The sequence below is a fragment of the Lontra canadensis genome, unplaced genomic scaffold, assembly GCF_010015895.1.
Source record: "Lontra canadensis isolate GAN:19392208 unplaced genomic scaffold, GSC_riverotter_1.0 scaffold50, whole genome shotgun sequence".
In the NCBI taxonomy this organism is placed as follows: Eukaryota; Metazoa; Chordata; class Mammalia; order Carnivora; family Mustelidae; genus Lontra; species Lontra canadensis.
The window spans coordinates 7,248,686-7,268,089 of NW_022631044.1; the positions used below are offsets into that span (position 1 = coordinate 7,248,686).

A 19,404-nucleotide genomic window follows, 5' to 3' on the forward strand; every position below is an offset into this window, starting at 1 on the left:
CGGCGTATACTCCAGCCGGCCTTCCTTCCCCGCCTCTGCTATCAGGCTGTCCCTTGATTTCTACCCATCTCTTCTCACCCTTCGGAGTCCCCAGTTCACCCCCCGCACCTCCACCCCCGCCCCATCCTCAGTTCGTGGCCGACACCGCCCTCTGTCCCTCCCTTTCCCCTCCCCCTCCCCCTTGGGGCGCTGACTCGCCCGGCTGCCACGTCTCACTGATGACATCACCAGGGCCGCTCGGTCTTAGCCAATCCGCTAGGGGGAGTCCGAGCGAAGTCCAAGCCAGCGAGTCAGCGGGGCGGGGAGCAGGGAGGGGCAAGAGGGGGAGGTGAGAGAGTGGGGAATGGGGCGGGCGACAAGCTTTCAAATACGCATGCACCAGGGGCGCGGGGCTTCGCGGGAAGTTGAGTCCTGACTGTCGCGCCGCACCGTAGGTCTTCAGCGCCCACTGGGTGTTCAGTTCACTCTCTTTCCCGGCGTGCCGCGCGGTGCGGCCGCCCTCTGTGCTGTGTAAAGACCCCTTGGTTTAAGGCTTTCCTATTTCCTGGTTCGCCGGCGGCCATTTTGGGTGGAAGCGATAGCTGAGTGGCGGCGGCTGCTGATTGTGTTCTAAGGGGACGGAGTGGGGAAAGACGTTTGCTCTCCCGGAACAGCCTGTATCATTCCTCTCCCTCGGTTACCCGTGGCGTGAAGAATCAGGGCGGCGGCTGCAGCAGCAAGGGCGGCGGTGGCGGCGGCGGCAGCAGCTGCAGTGACATGTCCAGCATGAATCCCGAATAGTGAGTGCAGGAGAGCACCGTCGGCTGGGTCCGTGGGCCAGCTTGGAAAAGCTTAAGGGGGGCGAGGAGGGCTGAGGCAGGGGTGGGAGCCTCGGCTGCGGTGAGGTGAGGGTCGTAGGGCAGGAGATGCTGGCGGCCGGGAGTCGGGCCCCATTGTCTGACGGAGAAGGGGCGGCCGGGGGGAGGGGAGGGGTCGGGCCGGAGGGGTGAGCCGCCCGGGCCTGGACGGGTCAGGTTGAAGGCCTTGAGTGTCGGACCGGTGCGGAGGAGCAGTCTTGAGGGTGTTGGGGCGTTTGGGAGTCGGTGGTGGGGCGGTGGGAAGGGGTAGCTTCACGCGGAGGCAGTGACTTTTGAAGGAAGACTGGTTTTTAAGGCGAGAGGCTAGGGTGGGAGAGCTCTCCTAGAGGGCACTGTCAGACCCTGCGCCCGCACTCTGCGGAGCTGTCAGAATCGTCAGGGTGGAAACCAGCTTTACTTGTAAATCTTGAGCTTGTTGGCTCTATTCTTTCACCCTTCCGGCCAGGTTGCAGGTAATATTGATGCTTTTCAGGACTGCGTGGGATTGAGGGGAATGAGTAGATGGTGAGAAGAAGTTTTAAATTTTTAGTGTTTTTTTAAGTTATTTCCTGGAGTTCTTCAAGAACTCAGGGGGCCCATTGCCTTCCTGAAAACCTGGACATGTGTGAGAATTTTTTTTTTAGAGGACACTGAAGTCATTTTGTTTTCTGTAGGTCGAGAAATAACAACTAAGACTTAAGAACATTTTTCTGATACTATCAAATTAAAGGACGACTGCTGTCAAGTTGAAAGAGAAACGAATGGGCTCTATGGTCTGTAGGTTTTGGGTTACCTGCTTGAATGCTCAAAGATAGGGAGTGAGGTTCCATGACGTGTCATGAAAAGTTAATGCATTTCTTTTTCTTGCTTACTCAAGAAGTCACCACAGCATATGTGACACACCTGACACCTTTCCTGGGAATTGGTGTTCACTTTCCTTGGGACGACTTCGTTGGGCGCTCCTTAGCGGCCCTTTAAAATCTCTTTCAGTTTAGTATATAAATTAATGAATAATTGGAGATTTAATTAGTATGCCTCTTCAGCATCAGAAGGCTTTGGGGGAAAGAGGGAATACTTATTTTTAAAGTAAAAATCAGTATTTTAAAAGCTGAGTATATTTGCTCCTTTGGTCAGTTACTGCTAAACATTTCCCCTAAAAGGTCCACCCATCAGTTTAGCTGACTGTCATGTGTGTGTCACATGGCTCTTGCAAAATGCATTCTGACTTCAAGTTTTGTAATACGGTGGTTTGATGCCGAAATGTCCCCCTTTGCACTAAACAGAAGCCACTGTATTTCATTAAAATTTTATATACTTTAAGAAGTTGAGTGTTCTCATAGCCATATTTGCTATGCTGGCCGTTTTTAATTTCTTTATCAAGGACTCGGAGGACAGAGTTGGTTTTGCATGGTTAGGGAGATCAGGGAGGTCCCTAATTTGGTGGTTTTCCTGGCAGCAATAAAGTACATGGGTTTGCCACTTACGGAGACTTGTAAACCTCTTTTCAGGGAGTTTCTTATATTTGCTACATATAGTACTATAAATAGATCTTTAGGATTAGTTGAACAGAGCCATGACAAATTAGCCTCTGAATTTGTTTCTCTTTTTGTAAAATAAGATAGTAGGAGTCGTTACTCCTATCAGGGTAGTTGTGAAATTCGAGTATAGGTAAAAGAAAACATAAGAGCACTCTAAGTGGTATATGTTGTTATCACGTATGACATTCCTATAGTGCTAGGATTTAGGAATATGATCCTTACCCTCAAGGAGTTTAAAATGGGCTATAGAAAATAGATGGTTATATATGTCAGATACCAGTAGATCTAGTTTGTTCCACATGTGCAGGATGGAGAGGAGCAACAAGATTTAAGAGGAGGATGGAGGATTGTGGTTGGCTAGTTGGGTTCAGGAAAAATATATAGAAAACAGACTTCTGAGGGAATTATTAGCAATAGGTTTAGAGAAGTAGTAGGGAAACGAGGAGGATTTTTCAAGGGGGAGGAAGGAAGGCTTGTTAATAAATGGCAGTGATAGCAGTTTTTAAGTAAAACCGTGCCAAGCCATCGGTCAGATTAATGACCTTAACAGAATCAAACCCAGAAATCATTTTTATACTTGTTCTGCCATTGACTAGTACCAGGCCTACTATATTTATATTCTAGACTGTGTCTATAAAATAGGAGTTTGGAAAAAACCTTTGTAAGAGCATTACTGAAAATTATTTGGAGGGAAGGTGCTGGATGTTTTATTGGAAAGGTCACAAGGGCATCCAGCAGGCAGATTTTTAACAATGTGACCTCAGCAGTTTTTTCATTCCGTCTTTAATGAAGTTTGTTACCATCATAAAAGTAATTAGTGAAAAATTGGAAAATAGAGAAAAGAAGGAAAGAAATTCTTAGAGTTTTATCACCGAATACAGGTCTATTTACTTCAATACCTTGTTCTGAACTTTAAAATCTTAAATGGGTGAGTGCCTTTCATGATTCCATGATGTTGTCTTAATACCTACCATTTATAGCTATGTGTATGTTGGGTATATTATATATTATAATACGTGTGTTATAGCATACGCTTATATGCTAATGTGAAGGGGGGGTAGTATACTAGATAATGTTTAAAAGTCCAATCTGAATATTCCTTGGTTTTGGTTATCATCTACTAATTTATTCCTTTTAGAAATATTTAAAACTGCTTCATGGGTGCCACTGAATTTAGTAATGAAAATGGGTTCTTGACAAAAGAGGTTTGATTCTCTCAAAAGGAATAGGATTTTAGATTATTGGTTGACATAGGATTACTTGTAGGTAGCTTTTTTATTGAATTTACTTTATGATCTTTAAATTATAAGCTTGTTTTGGGAGTGAGGATGATAAATACATCAGTCAAAGGTTAAATTTTAAGCTGTCCCTTTGACTACTTTCTGTGTTATTTGGCTAATAGGGAGAAATGACAACCCTGGGTTATCTTTATAGTAGAAATTAAGGGTAATGACTGATTTGTCTGAATTTCAAGTACAAACAAAAAGAAAAAGCAACTGAAAGTGAGATCTGAATAGTGGAAAGATGGAAAAGATCAGAGCTTTCATTTTTCTGGAGATCTGAAGAAAAATTTTGATTTTCTGAGCTAGGTGGTGAAGCAGGCAGTGATTATTTCAGCACACTGGTTGAGAAATGCTTAACATTATTCTCATTCCAGAAACATTTTTTCTAATCCATTAGCTTTTTGTGGATTTTTTTTAGTGTCAAGGAAATCATTTTGGCTACTTCATCTATAAGGAATGTGTTAATAAAGTATGTTTACCTATCATGGATATTCCAGTTAACTATAATAGGAAGGACTGTAGTAGTCTACTTGGATCAACTGTAGTCCTTTAATGCAGAAAAATTTTATAGTAAATGCGTTGTTTTTGTTTTGTTTTGTTTTTTAATATGCCTCTGGAGTGATGTTTAAGATTATGGCTCAAGGGGGCACCTGGGTGGCTCAGTGGGTTAAGCCTCTGCCTTCGGCTCAGGTCATGATCTCAGGGTCCTGGGATCGAGCCCCGCATCGGGTTCTCTGCTCGGCGGTGAGCCTGCTTCCCCCTCTCTCTGCCTGCCTCTCTGTCTACTTGTGCTCTCTCTCTCTCTCTGTCAAATAAATAAATTTAAAAAAAAAAAAAAGATTATGGCTCAAGATTTAGTCAGTCTTTTAAACTTTACTCTTCTGTCATAGTAGACTTCAGGAACATTTGACTTTTTGTCCCCCCAGCAGTGTGCTTTGAATTAATTTTTTTTTTAAGGTAAGGATTTGAATGTAAAAGCAGCTTAATTAGTTTTGTTGTCTGTGTGTCAGTATAATTTCATTAATAAGTATGTCATAATTGGCTGTCATAGAATTTTTATTTAGAACTTTTTTAATTAGAAAAGAAGCATAAATCAACTAAAAGTAAGTTGCCTTTTTGTTGGTTGTCTTGATGACATTTTGGTGGTGTTGGTAGTGGTTTGAAAAATCCAGAAAATTTTAAAGAAGAATAATAACCAGTATTCTCACCATAGGGTATATGATTTAATGTCTGTAGAGAATCAGCAAGTATGATTCTTTGGGTAGTGTAAGTTTCCAGGAGCTCTATAGAATCTGCAGAATGAATCTTAGAGAGTTTTGTGTGAATAGACGATCTTGTAAGATCATTTGAAGATGATGGAAATTTTGCATTTAAAAATTTCTTTTTCATAATTAAGTTAAAATGAGAGTTGACACTTTCTTACATATTCCAAATAAAATTTTTAATGTTTAAAAAATAATAAAGATGGAAGAGCTTCAGAATCAGATGTGCTTTGTTTGACTCTTTAATTGACTTTTGAAGAGAATTTTGCTTTATAAGTAATTTTATGTCTTAGTTCAGTCTTTTTAATTCTGGAAGCAATCTTAGTAATTTGTGGTCTAACATTTTGTTATATTCACATCCTTTTAGCAGTCCTTTGTGTACATGTGTTTTCTTGGCCACTTTTGACTGTAAGTTAGGATAGTTTTGCTATTTGTAGTTGTAATAATTTCATTTTTAATAATTAAGAATAGATTCTTTTTGCTAATGTTATCTATTTTTGTCTCTAATATATGAAAATATTTAAGGTCTAATAAAATCCTTTTTAAGGTTTTTGAGTTTTGTTTTTGTTTTTTTTTTAAAGATTTTTATTTATTTATTTGACAGACTGAGATCACAAGTAGGCAGAGAGGCAGGCAGAGAGAGAGGAGAAAGCAGGCTTCCTGCTGAGCAGAGAGCCCGATGTGGGGCTTGATCCCAGGACCCTGGGATCATGACCTGAGCCGAAGGCAAAGGCTTTAACCCACTGAGCCACCCAGGCGCCCCAAGTTTGTTTTTTTTTTTTTTTTTTTTTTTTAAGATTTTATTTATTTGACAGACAGAAATCACAAGTAGGCAGAGAGGCAGGCAGAGAGAGAGAGAGGAGGAAGCAGGCTCCCCGCTGAGCAGAGAGCCCAATGCAGGGCTAGATCCCAGGATGCTGGGATCATGACCTGAGTGGAAGGCAGAGGCTTTAACCCACTGAGCCATCCAGGGGCCCTGAGATTTTTTTAAAGATTTGCTAAAAAATACTTGGTTTCAAGGTGAAAATAAACAAAAAATGGGTATAGGATGCCAGCGCATGAGATATTTTAGATGTGTCATTTACAGTTTTTTTTTACCACTCTGTCTGAACTCAATTTTGGAGTTTTAGTAATAGAGTTAGGCAAAAAGCCTTTTTTTTTTTTTTAATCTTGCAGGGAGAAGGGAGTGGTCAGACTATTCCACTGTTTTCCTGTAGAAGGTGGAGCTGATACTGCTTCTTTGATGTCTACAATAGGATTTAGGGAAGAACCCCTAGGTCTTGCTTTTCTTTGGAACTGCTCTGTGTTTCAGATTATGAAATGGTAATGGTGGGGTGATATTTGAAAAAAAAAAAAATAATAGACTTGAGGAGCAAGAGAACAAGTGTTGGTGTGTTGACTGACTTTAATAATTAAAGAAATTAAAGAAATGGGGTACAAAGGAGAAGTAGGAAATGAAGCTTTCCTTGGTAATTTTGCGACTGGTTGGCTCAGGTGACCAGAACACTCAGCTTTATTAAATCCAAGGTTGTGAAAGGTTCTGATTAAGTTTACTCTGTTCCCTGTTTGTGGACTCCTAATTATGACAAGAAGTGTTATATGTAAGTGTCTTTGCGCACATGTGGAAACACCCATTTTTTAATAGTAGCTAGTATTTAACAAGTGCTTACTCTGTGTGCTAGCTGCTTGGCATAAGGTCTTTACACAGGGTATTTAATGCAGTCTGCCCTTCAAACTAGTGAGCTTTACAAGTGAAGTTGAATGAATGATATAATTGAAGTTTTCCAAGAACAGTGATGGATTCTGCTTGTCTGAATGTATTTCCTTTGAATAACAATAGTACTTAAATGGAATTATTGTCATTTCCACTCTGCCTATAGATATTTTCCAACAACTTGATTGAGGGTAATTATTCTTTTTTAAAGTTTTTATCTTAATGCTAGTTTTTGAACAGTGTTATATTAGTTTCAGGTGTACAATATGGTAATTCAACACTTCCATACGTCTACTGGTGCTCATCACAACAAATTCACTCCTTAATACCCATCACTTATCTCACCCATCCCCCACTCCCCTCCCTTCTGGTAACCATCAGTTTGTTTTCTATATTTAAGAACGCTTTCTTGATTTGTCTCTTATTTTTTTTCCTTTACTCGTTTGTTTTGTTTTTACATTCCACGTATGAATGAAATCATATGGTATTTGTCTTTCTCTGATTGACTTACTTTGCTTAGCATTATACTTTAGCTCCATCCATGTTGTTGCAAATGGCAAGGTTTCATTCTTTTTTTATGGCTGAATAAAATTCCATTACATGTAAATTCATATTTTATATATTTTTTGTCCATTCATCAATCGATCACTTGGGCTGCTTCCTTATCTTGGCTATTACAAATACTGCTATAAACATAGGGGTACATGTATCCCTTTGAATTAGTGTTCTTGTATTCTTTGGATATATAGGGCGGTTATTCTTAACCCATTTATGGTTATGTACTCCTAGGAGCATTTGATAAACTCTGTGAACCTGTTCCTTCTATGGATACGTGCTCATACATTTTGCATAAAAGTGCAAAACTGAAAATGACAATTTAAATTCTGAACTAATTCGTTTTAAAATGTGAGATGTGTTTGGGCATGCTTTATTTTGATGACTTGTTCTGTTCTTTTTCTTTTTTTAAAATGCTACTTTTCTGTTTCTCATTAAGTTTTTAATATATGAGCCTTGTTTTCCAAGTTTTCCAAGAGCCTTGAAACAGAGGCATACTAACTTCACAGACCATTGGTGTTCTCATGAAGAGCAATAGGTCATCTCTTTAGTATCTTTACTACCTCAGAATGCATATGGATGTAGTTAGAATAAATGCCTAACCAAGTTAATATAGTCTTAAGCTTTTGATGGAACTTATAAAAATAGTTGAATAGCTAGGTTTACAAAAGGACATTTGAAGCAGCTTTGTGAAATACATGCTGTGGGTAGTTATTTCGTGCTCTGTAGATTGGTAGCACCTGTCTTCATGAGGAGCAGTTGGTTCATCACTTACTAAAAGCTAATGAAGTCTGAACTCTAAAATTTACCATGCTTTTTAAGCTGAGCTAACTTATTCTCTACTAATGCAAATGTTCTAAGTTAATTTAAACAGTAAATCACACTTTTCTTTATATTTGGTCAGGTCCTGTGTGCAAGTTCATAGATGGTTTGATTTCATTCTGATAGGTTTTTATATGTATGATTTAACTTACTGACATTTTTATCATCTAAGTATATAAAATAAATCATTGAAGGAAAGTGGTGTGATAAAAAACTCATTTGGAGTTACAAAGCCTAGGTTTAAGTTCAGACTGCCACTTACCTCTGCAAGTTATTTGTGATTTTTGAGCCAGTTTCTTTATCCAAAACATATGATTAGTACCACTTCAGTTCTGAGTCTCCAGAGTAAACTGTGCAGTACTATGCAGATGTTATTTGACATGTATAATCTAATAAAGGATGTTAGAATATATGCAAATGGCAAGTGGTTTCAGTTTTAAAGCTTTTCTCACACATGATTAATCATCACACAATTATGTCTGTTTTTGTCTAACAGTTTTTTCAATACAGATTTTTAAAAAATCTTCCAGTAAATGCGTACACATATGTGTGTATACACACATGCACACACACTCAGAGTTAATTTAATCTTAGAAGAAAGCTTGATAAAGAAAACAGCCAGCTTTTTCTCTGTCACCAGTAAAGATTATGCTAAGGGTTGGGGGGGGCGTTGTTGTGTTTTTTTGATTATGAAACATGGACTCTGCTCCCAGGTCCTTACCAATTAGTTAAGAACATGACTCATGCTCAGACAAGTATAATCAGTATCATAGCATTAGCACAGACTAAATCTTGTGTTACTTTCAAAGAATAGAGTGGCAAAATAGTGCAAAAAATTTAGAGAAAAGGCCTGTGATTTCTGTTATTAACGGAAGGTTTGATTTAGCTGGAGAGTAACAGCACTGTTGAGCAGCAGGATTTTCCAGAACCCTTGGTGCTAGTAGTGGGATGTGGTCAACAACTAAGAATTTGAGTTGTTACCACCAGCCATAAATTTTATGTATGTAAATTATTTCTCTCAGTCCCATGAAGAAATAGTGTCCTAGTTTTACAGATGGGAAAACAGAGGCAGAGAAGAGTTACTTAAATGGCTTACCTAAGGGCTTTCAGAGTAAATAGCAGAATTGGAATTTTAACTCAAGGGCCTGTGATTTTACAGTCGTAATATGTTTTTTCTAATTCAGTGTGTGTGCTTAACTCCAGGAATTTAAAATTTGAGCCAGTTAATTAAGTGATTAACATTTCTGTGGTCAGTTTGTTTTAAAATTCATGATTAGAGAGGTCTTTTTAGAAATGTTAAGGGTTTGTGAAGTACATGTTACAAGGTAATATTATGGTCTTTGATTTTCTTCACATCTTGTGCTGGGTTGATATTTAAAGCTTCTTTAGGCTTGAAGTTAATTATTGCATCCATTCTCAGTTTTTCTACCCTCCTGCCTGTTCTTGAATATTGACACTTGGGGCCCAAGAAGTCATGGTTATCTTTCTGTGAGTAAAAGCAGGTGAAGCAGAGAACTGTCTTTCTTTTGCTGGAGAGGGCACAATGCCACAGACCCTGTTACTCTTATATGTTACTAGGCTTTGGGAGTTGTGACTGGTGTGATCATAGTACTTAACAACTGTTAGTTGCGTAATTTTTAAACTTTCGCTTTAGATTTCAGTAGTGAACTCATGATATTTTTTCAGCTATTTGAACAGAAGCTTGGATAAATAGCTTCAAAGTTTTTGTCAAAGCACTTGAAGGTTTTCATCAAATTACCTTGCAGTTTGGAGAAGGGAAGAATAATAATAATAATAGTCACTTACTGTGCTCCTGTATTGTGACTGTGCTACAGGTTTTAGAGGCATTATTCCTAAATATTTCTAATGCCTAATTCTTATTACTTCTATTCCTGACAAGAAGCTTAACTGGATGATAGAGGGTACTAATGGAATTTCTTACAGATGAGGAAGTTGAGGCTCATGGTAGGGAATGAGTACCTTGCCTCAAGATCTGACAGCTAGTATGTGATGGAGTCTGGATTCAAATACAGGTCTTTCCAGCTCTAAAACCCATGCAGGCTTTGAGAGATAGAAGAGGTAGAGGATAACACACCTCCTCCCTGGCATAGTTTTCAGCAAATACTTGTTATATAGGTTGTGAGACCATCTATCTACTTTCTTGTCCACTTGAATGACTTGGGACTTCTTTAGCACTACCAAACTTTCCTTTGCTTTCTGAATTCCTGCTTCAGATTTTTAGAACATTGTTCTAAACAGCTAAAGTGGAACCTGGAAAAAGTGATTGTCTCTAAATATCAAAAATGTGTAACCTTTAGGAGTAGGTTATGGGGACAGTTTTTAAAGAATTGCTTGGCTATTTCCTTAAATAGGCTCTTGTACTCTCAGTACAAGGAATGGCTTGTACTCTCAGATTCTTGATGATTATTTTGACTGTTTATTTTGACTAATAGACTGCTTTTGTCCATAGCTGGAGGTTTATTTTATTTAGTGTAACCCTCAAAGTAATTAATATGTGCTTTATAAAATTCAAACAATGTAGAAACATGTGAAGGAACGAAAAGTTCTTACCTCTTTTCTCCAGCCTAATGGTCAGTTTTGAATTATTTTCTGTGGAGCATAATTAAAATGAGTGAGGAAGAAAAGTAGGTGTTAGTCACAATTAACTGCAGCCCAAAATTTTAATTAATCATTCTATACCCCAAAGTCTAATAGTGTATAGTTTAATAGTGAATTAAAATTTGGCCACTGTGTCATGATATCATAGTCATAATTTTGTTTTAGATTTTATTTACTTGACAGAATGACAGCGAGAAGGGGAACACAAGCAGGGGGAGTGGAAGAGGGAGAACTGCGGGAAGCTTAATGCGGGGCTGGATCCCAGTACTCTGGGACCATGACCTGAGCTGAAGGCAGACGCTTAACCATTGAGCCACACATATAAATTTTATATATGAGCTTAGTTTTAGGCTATGCTTAAGTATGATATTTATAAAAAGGTAAAAATACCATTCCCATCATGCCAGTGAATTTGCAGATAAAAAAAAAATTTACTTTCCACTGAACTTTTGAAAATAGTCGGCCTTTTCTAAGGTATATTTATATTATAGGTGATGTTATGAAATTTGTATTTTGGGGGTACTGCGTGGATTAAAAACAACTTTATGTTATAGTCCTCCACTGTTTTACTTTTGTCTTTTCTTCCTTCCAAAGGTTGGGGTGATGAAAGTTTGCTAATGTCAGTCAACTTTCCTTTATAAAATATTCACTGACATGTGAACTGTATCTGATAAATTTTATTTCATAAAAGAAGAAAAAAATGTTTTTCATTTAACCCAAAAAGTTGATTTCATATACTTGTGACTGTATTGGGAATGTGCCAGTGCTATCTGCTTTATAACCTCAATCCTACTCTCTACCTACTTAGAAATCATTTCTGTTATGACAGTTAGACTGAACAAATTTGCAAAGGTGTAAATTCTTTGAAAAACCCTCCAATTAACACTTTTTCCTCCTCATCATTTTTTTTGTTATAAGAGTAATAAGAGCTTACTGCAGACTTTGAAAAAAGTATAAAGAAGAAAATATCAATTGTAATCCTAAAATTTAGAAGTATCCATTTCCCCCCATATTTTTTATGGATGTGAAAATTTAAAAAAAAATGTGAAATGGGGTTATACTAAATAAAATGTAATTGTTTCACATCAGAGAGTTTCACATAAACAGTCTTTTTAGAGATTTTAGAATTTCCAGTAGCATTTTATTTTACTTTATTTTTTTAAGATTTTATTTATTTATTTGCCAGAGAGATAGCACAAGTAGGCAGAGCAGCAGGCAGAGGGAGAAAGAGATGCAGGCTCCCCTCTGAGCAGGGAGCCCTATGCAGGGCTCAGTCCCAGGAGCCTGGTATGGTGACCTGAGCTGAAGGCAGTAGCTTAACCAACTGAACCACCCAGGTGCCCCACCAGTAGCATTTTAGATTCAGACATAAGCAGATTAATGCCTTACTACATATTTTATGTATGCAGTTTGGTAACTTCATGAGAAGGAAACCATTTTACCTAAGTACAGTTTTGAACCAAAGTTTATTTTAATAACTTTTTAAAAGTACAGTGCTTCATACTCTCACAGTAGTGTAGTATAATGCTTCATACTCTCTCAGTAGCGTCTTTTTTAAAGGTACAGAAAATTTTCTGTTAGTGCTTGTATGCAAAAATGATAGAGATATCAAGATTATGTCCAGATCTCAAATAATGGAAATAAAGAATCTCCAATATTGCTAAATAGACCATGGATTGAATTATAGGAGAAACTGATAGCAAAAAATTTTTCACTTGGTTTATTTTTGCCCCACAATCCATTTTCTTTTGCAGAATCTAGTCCAGGATGCCATATTGTATTTAGTTGCCCTGTGTGTTAGTGTCCATCAGTCTGTGAGTTTCTCAGTCTGTTTTTCATGGTCTTGACACTTCTGAAGAGTACTTTTAGGGATTTTGTAGAATGTCCTTCAATTTGGATTTGTCTGATGTTTTCTCATAATTGGACTGGGGTTATGGACTTTGGGAAAGATACTGTAGAGGTGAAGCACTCTACTCACTACATCATATCAGAGCATACATGATATCAGGATGACTTATTCTTGGTGATACTCACCTGAATCACTTAGTTAAGGTGGTATCTGTCAGGTTTCTCCTTTGTAAAGTTACTGTATTTCCCTTTCCATATGCTTAGAAAGCAGTCATTAAGAGCCCACACTCAACAAAATGTAACTAAGTCCAGTTCAAAGAATTGGTGGACATACATTAAAGCCACCACTGCAGTAAATATTTGGGGGGACATACTTTGAGGCCATGTAAATATCCTGTTTTTCCTTAAAGTTTCATTCACAACTTTTAGCGTTCACCGGTGGATTTTGCCTTCCGCAGTTCTTACTGTGGTGATCTATTAATACACGTTTCTACTTCTCTAATTCCTTCTACACATGTTATTTAGACTCCTGTAAGGAAGATTGGTCTCTTCTCCCATTTATTTAATAATTGATAGCAGTATGAATTCATGGATGTTTATTTTATTCTTTGGCTTGTAACCCAGTACATGGTTGTTTATTTTGTGGCTCTAGTTGTTCTGCCTTGACCAATGATAGAACTTTCATGTTGGCTTCTGTGTCCTTTTGACATGCCATGTCCCCATCTATTTTTTTCACCTAGTTTTATCCGAAATGTTAATCAGTGATGGCTGTAGATCTTCCTTAGTTATATTTCACAATGAAAGAGACCTGATTAAAAATGCAAAATTAAAATGTTCTCTGATCTGTTAGCATGTGCTTTGTAAAAGGCACAATGCTTGATTTTAGATACACAGAATAAGTCAGTTTATCTTCACACTCATAGACAGATATGTCAGACATGAGAGTGGGGAAAAGTATATTCCCGAATACTGAAGGGGAGAAAATATTCACGGTCATAGTAAATTAGACATGAAAAAGACTAGAGGAGGTGGCGCCTGGGTGGCTCAGTGGGTTAAGCCTCTGCCTTCGACTCAGGTCATGATCTCAGGGTCCTGGGATCAAGCCTTGCATCGGGCTCTCTGCTCAGCAGGGAGCCTGCTTCCCCCTCTCTCTCTGCCTGCCTCTCTGCCTACTTGTGATCTCTGTCTGTCAAATAAATAAATAAAATCTTAAAAAAAAAAAAAGACTAGAGGAAGTTCTCATTTGAGAACAGTGAGTAGGATTTACTAGAAAATCTAAAGTAGAAGAGTGTTATTAAAATTGTGACTATAGATTTCTAAACTGGAATAATCCAGTTTTTTCATTTAGGTAAAATTATATTGTAGACTAATCCAAGATCTTGGGGAATAGAGGAAGAATACATTTAAAGTCTCACCATTTGCTAAATTATTCGTGACTGTATACCAGATTCTCACCTTGTGCTCTCTGTTTTTAGATTTGCATATTTTTGTCAACATTTTTACTGTGTTATCTTATAAATTATAGTTAGAGAATATTATTAAGCCGTCTCAAATCTCTGAATTCTCTTGAACATTCAGAATATTAATAACTTAGAAATAAGGTACTACAGTAGTAGGTAATTGTATTTTATTACTATTTTTTTGGTGGTGGGTAATTTTAAATGTCCCAGTACAAGTTACATGCTGTTGATCACAGTCTCCAGGTATGTTTATTCAACAAGAGGAAGAAGTCTGTGAGATTGATTTTGTTTCCCATTCTCCTTCATGTCTCTTATGTTAGTAAAGCTGATTGTTTGAGAGAGAACAAAGTAGTCTTTAGCAATAATTATCTCATTGCAAAGAAGAGGGTGCAACTGTTCATATTATTTATAATAGCTGTGAACCTTAAATTATCAGAAATTCATAAATTAAATATTTTATAATAACATCATTAAAGTTAAAAAGAAGTGATAATTGAAAAAGTTGATTTTTAGAAAATTGACTATTAATTTCATTTAACCATAATGTAATTTGTAACACACTTATTAGGAAGCATTCCTGTTTTTGTTTCCCAGCCTTATGGTTACTCTGAAATAGAGAAGTTGATCTTTAAGGTAATGAAGGATACCTCAGGCACATTTGTGGCCCAGTGCTGTCCTTTATTGTAATGGGTTACAGTATGGCCAGTTCAGGGGGTGTTTTTTGGATGTCTGGCACAGTGCTCTGGGAGATTGGTTAATTCAGGGCATTAGTTGTTTCTAAATTTCTGTTAAAAATGAAGTAACTCTAGTAGTATTAATGGTGAGATTAGTCTTGCTAATGTGATATGTAATTTGTTAACATGTACCGTGTACTCATTGCCTATGTTCAGTGTTCATCATTCTTAAGAATTTATTTAGTCTAGGGCCGCCTGGGTGGCTCAGTGGTCTAAAGCCTCTGCCTTCAGCTCGGGTCATGATCCCGGGGTCCTGGGATGGAGCCTGGCATCGGGCTCTCTGCTCAGCAGGGAGCCTGCTTCCTCCTCTGCCTGCTGCTCTGCCTACTTGTTATCTCTCTGTCAAATAAATAAATAAATAAATAATCTTTTAAAAATTTTTAAAAAAATTTATTTAGTCTAAGGAGCGTGTCAATAGTACTAAAGTCAGCAGCTTTATTGGCTAATAAAAGTTGTTTGGTATTAGGTATTTATTAAGGGTAAATTTTATAATTATTATCTGCTTCCCCTCCTTTTTTCTTTAGGATCTCAAACTGGAAAGGATGTTAGTTATTTAGTTCATCCTGTGCTTCACTCCCCTTCCTAATGACTTGTTTAAAAGCTTCTTATTTCCTTCTGTGATTTATTTTATTGCTGACAAGGGCACTTTGGATTTTTTTTAATTCTTTTTTTTTTTCCAGATATAATTAGGAACAATAAGTATATTAAAATAACTTGGTAACCCTAGAAAAATTTAAGTAATATGTATCTCTGTGTAAACTTAGGTAGCAGTTTATGAATATCCACAGAGATAATGACTGCTGAAAGTTTTATATCTTGCTTACATTTAAATAATGATAATTGTCATCTAAATTTAAATTGTGAGTGATATTTAGGTTTCATCTTAAGTTAAAGTATCTTTTTTTTTTTTAAATGACAAAGGACAAAACTGAAAATCATGAATAGGTTTCCTTTAAAAATCTGTAAATTCTGGGGCTTTGGGTCCTTTTGAAATTACTTTAAAGAACACATAGCAGTGGTCCAAGTTGAAAAGGCTCTCTGAGGGACTCCTTGGGAGGCTGTGGGCAGTAAGTTGTCTTCAGGTCCAGGAAGCAATCCTGCTCCTGGAAGGAATCCCTGGGGCTGGTTTTTGAGTTAGGCCTGGCAGGTTAATGTACATAAATAGAGCCTAGTTTTCAGAAGAAAGCTTTAATACAAACTTAGAAAGTTGGTAAAGTTGTATGTTTATGTAAACAGCATTTGATTTTACCATATCTCAAGTCTAAAATATTTTTAATACAGGTTTTCAGAAGTTAAATGATCCTTTTTCTTCTTTTTTTTTGAAATGGGGAGAATTCCAGGTACATGCTAAGAAAGGATCATTAAAAGCCCCTACACTGGAGGATTACCATGAAATAATGATCTGGTCTTGGAATTTGAAGGAGAGATTTATGTTTCATTGACAAGAACAATGGAAAGTTAACTCCCTGTATTCTAATGCTGCAGAGGAGTGGAATTTATCTAGCATAAGTCTCTTGGGCTCTCCAGGCATATGCATTGCTTATATTTTCTCTCATTCTTTCCTTGGAAGTAAAAGTTCATTGATCTCAAGAGATCATGGGTGGCATTGCTTATCTTACTTTTGCAAAAATTCTGTCATGTTCAGTGATTCATGAAAAGGGCTTCTGCTGTTGGTTGCAGTTTTGGCTTCTGAAGCCATTCTTGGGCCTTTTAGAGGTCCTCAAGTGATCTGTTACTGGCCATATTTTTGTTGTAGAACTTACAATGCAGTATGCTTTTTATTAATGTGATCTTCTTTTTCTTTTTGCAGTGATTATTTATTCAAGTTACTTCTGATTGGCGACTCTGGGGTTGGAAAGTCTTGCCTCCTTCTTAGGTTTGCAGTAAGTTGAAATTGAAATGCCTTTAAAGAAATTAATGCTGTGTGTGTTTTCTAGGTAGAGGATCAAACCATTTTATTCAGAATTAAATAGTTCTTCCAGAATTTATATATTTAAAAGCCTCCAAGTGTACGTTCCCAATAATATCTTGGACTCTTAAGTAGAAGAAATGCTGTTGCTTTTAAAAAGTTCAGCAAAGCATGATTATAAAGTTACAATGTCTGATATTCTTGGTAGAGTTCAGTTAGTTGCCCTGTATTTAAGTAACTGGATGAAAAATGAATCATCAAGTAAAATTTTAGTAGAATAAAAGAAAGAGCAGGGCCTGGTACAGACTTTTTTTTTTTTTTTTTCCTCCTGACAGTGGCGTAGTATTTTATGTGCTACACTTTACAAACAGGTGTATAACTTTAAACCTACTGAATAGACTCCACAGTTGCCTTCAAAGTTGCCTTCAGATTTAGCCTGTTTTCCTTCTCACTGTCTAGGTCATTGGTTCTCAGAGTATGGACCCTTGGGGATAATCAAGACTTTCTCAGAGGGTCTGTGAGATTAAAACTTTTATCTTAATAATACTAAACCATTAGCATTTACTAAGTGCTTACTTAGTACTAAGACAAAGACGTTTGCCTCTGTCACTGTTGATATCTGCTCTGATGCTGCAGATGCAGTGGTGGGTAAAACTGCTGATGTCTCAGCACCACGGTAAGGCAGCGCTAAGTGCTGAACTGTACGCGTAGGCACTGTACTTACCTGTATTTATTCATGGGGCGGGCGGGTGTTTTCACTTCAGAGTGTCTGATGAGAACAGTAAGAATGATGAATTTTTAAACATCTTGATCCTTGAGTGTTCTTTTTAACATGTTCTGTGTGAAAAAAATGAGGAGTGCATATAAAGCGCTTGTACTGCACACTGAAGTATGTTGATTGCCTTGAGGAAAGTAAAAGCACTTACATAGTTGAGTGAGCCGAACTAGCTGCTTTTTCCATTTTTTAAATTTGTTTCTTTTTTGTTTTATTTGAAAGAGCAACTGACAAACTGTAGTTTTTTTTTTTTTCTTTTTAAAGATTTTATTTATTTATTAGTCAGAGAGAGAGAGAGAGAGAGCGAGCATAGGCAGACAGAGTGGCAGGCAGAGGCAGAGGGCGAAGCAGGCTCCCTGCCGAGCAAGGAGCCCGATGTGGGACTCGATCCCAGGTCGCCGGGATCATGACCTGAGCCACAGGCAGCCGCTTAACCAACTGAGCCACCCAGGCGTCCCCAAACTGTAGTTTTGTAGAATTTGGTGACATTGGGCAGATATTTTCGCAAATGAACTGAGACTCATTTCAAGGAAAAAATCTAATAGCATTTGCTGCCTGTAATAAAATTGAAGCTTTCAAAGGAAGATTAGAAGTTTAGAAAACTTAAAATTCACCACTGTGAGCTTGATAGTGTGTCGGATACTTACTGTGACTTTTTTGATGAGTGACCATATTAATGAATATCATTAAAAATATACATAATTCTGGGGTGCCTGGGTGGTTCAGTGGGTTAAACCTCTGCCTTTGGCTCAGGTCATGATCTCATGGTCCTGGGATCAAGCCCCCCATTGGGATCTCTGCTCAGCAGGGGGCCTCCCCCCCCACCGCCTACTTGTGATTTCTCTATCAAATAAATAAATAAAATCTTTAAAAAAATAAAATTAAAAATACCTAATTTTTTTAAAAGATTTTATTTATTTATTTGACAGAGAGCACAAGCAGGGAGAGCAGCAGAGGGAGAGGGAGAAGCAGGCTCTCTGCTGAGTGGGGGCCTGATGCAGCTTTGATCCCAGGACCCTGGGATCATGACCTGAGTCGAAGGCAGTTACTTAACTGGCTGAGCCACCCAGGCCCGCCTAAAAATATATATAATTGTATTATATGTAACAGCTAGTGAAACCACGGAACTACTAGAATAAAACATAGGCAGCTCATAGTCTTGTGTGAAAATACTTTCTAACATGGCAACATATCAGGAAAGGATTGTTAATTTTGCATTAAAATAAACATCAAGCACATGCAAATGTAGAAAACATAATACTAGCAAAAAACATATAGATGAGGAAGGGAGGACATTCTCAATATATAAAGCACACTTACCTACTAAATAAGAAAAGGATGTTTGTCCTGATGGAAATACGGGCAAATACATGAACGGGCAGTTCACCAAAGAATAAATACAAGTTGACAGTAAATATGAAAAGCTCAGTTTTATTTGTAATTAAAGGACTTTAAAACTAGGTAGTACTTAATTTTTATTAAGTTAGCAAATATTAAAATCAGGAATCATCCCTGTATTAGATCAGCAGTGCTGGGTATGTGGGAAGAATCTGGAGTCTCTTGATGAAAATGGTTATAGCCTGAGGTGTCTGTATTTTAAAGAAAATCCTCTTTGGGATGCTTATTGATCTAAGTCACACGTTTTCAGTATTGCCTACCTACACACAGAATTGCCTGGGAAGCATTTAAAAAGTACTGATTCCCCGGTCCTTAGAATAGAGATGAGCTGCACAAAGTATAATAAATATATAAGCTATGAGAGCACAGAAGTATATAAGCTACAAGAGCTATGAGAGCACTATTGGCCAGGGAGTTAAAGAATGTTTGGACAGTCAGTATTTCCTGAGCTCAAAATCCAAGAATAAATAAAAATTATGACCCAGGGGCTGAGGATTAGGAGGTATGCATAAAGAAATGTTGAAAATTTGGACAGAAGGAAGAGAATGTGCAGTGGCTCAGAGGCATGCAAGTAAGGCAAATTTTAGGAATGTAAATAAGAATTCTAACAAAGCATTAATAGTATTTACAGCAAAATACATGTCATGTGGG

General features: G+C 37.6%; 1 protein-coding gene across 1 annotated transcript in view; it reads left to right on the plus strand.

The window, feature by feature from the left end:
• The first annotated feature begins 538 nt into the window (after window positions 1-538).
• The window catches only part of RAB1A (RAB1A, member RAS oncogene family), a 29,845-nt gene continuing 10,979 nt past the window's right edge, over window positions 539-19,404 (plus strand). Inside the window, exons 1-2 of the mRNA XM_032873775.1 lie at window positions 539-779; window positions 16,482-16,554. Coding sequence (XP_032729666.1) covers window positions 757-779; window positions 16,482-16,554 — 96 coding nt within the window. The 5' untranslated portion in view covers window positions 539-756. The remainder of the gene's footprint in view (window positions 780-16,481; window positions 16,555-19,404) is intronic.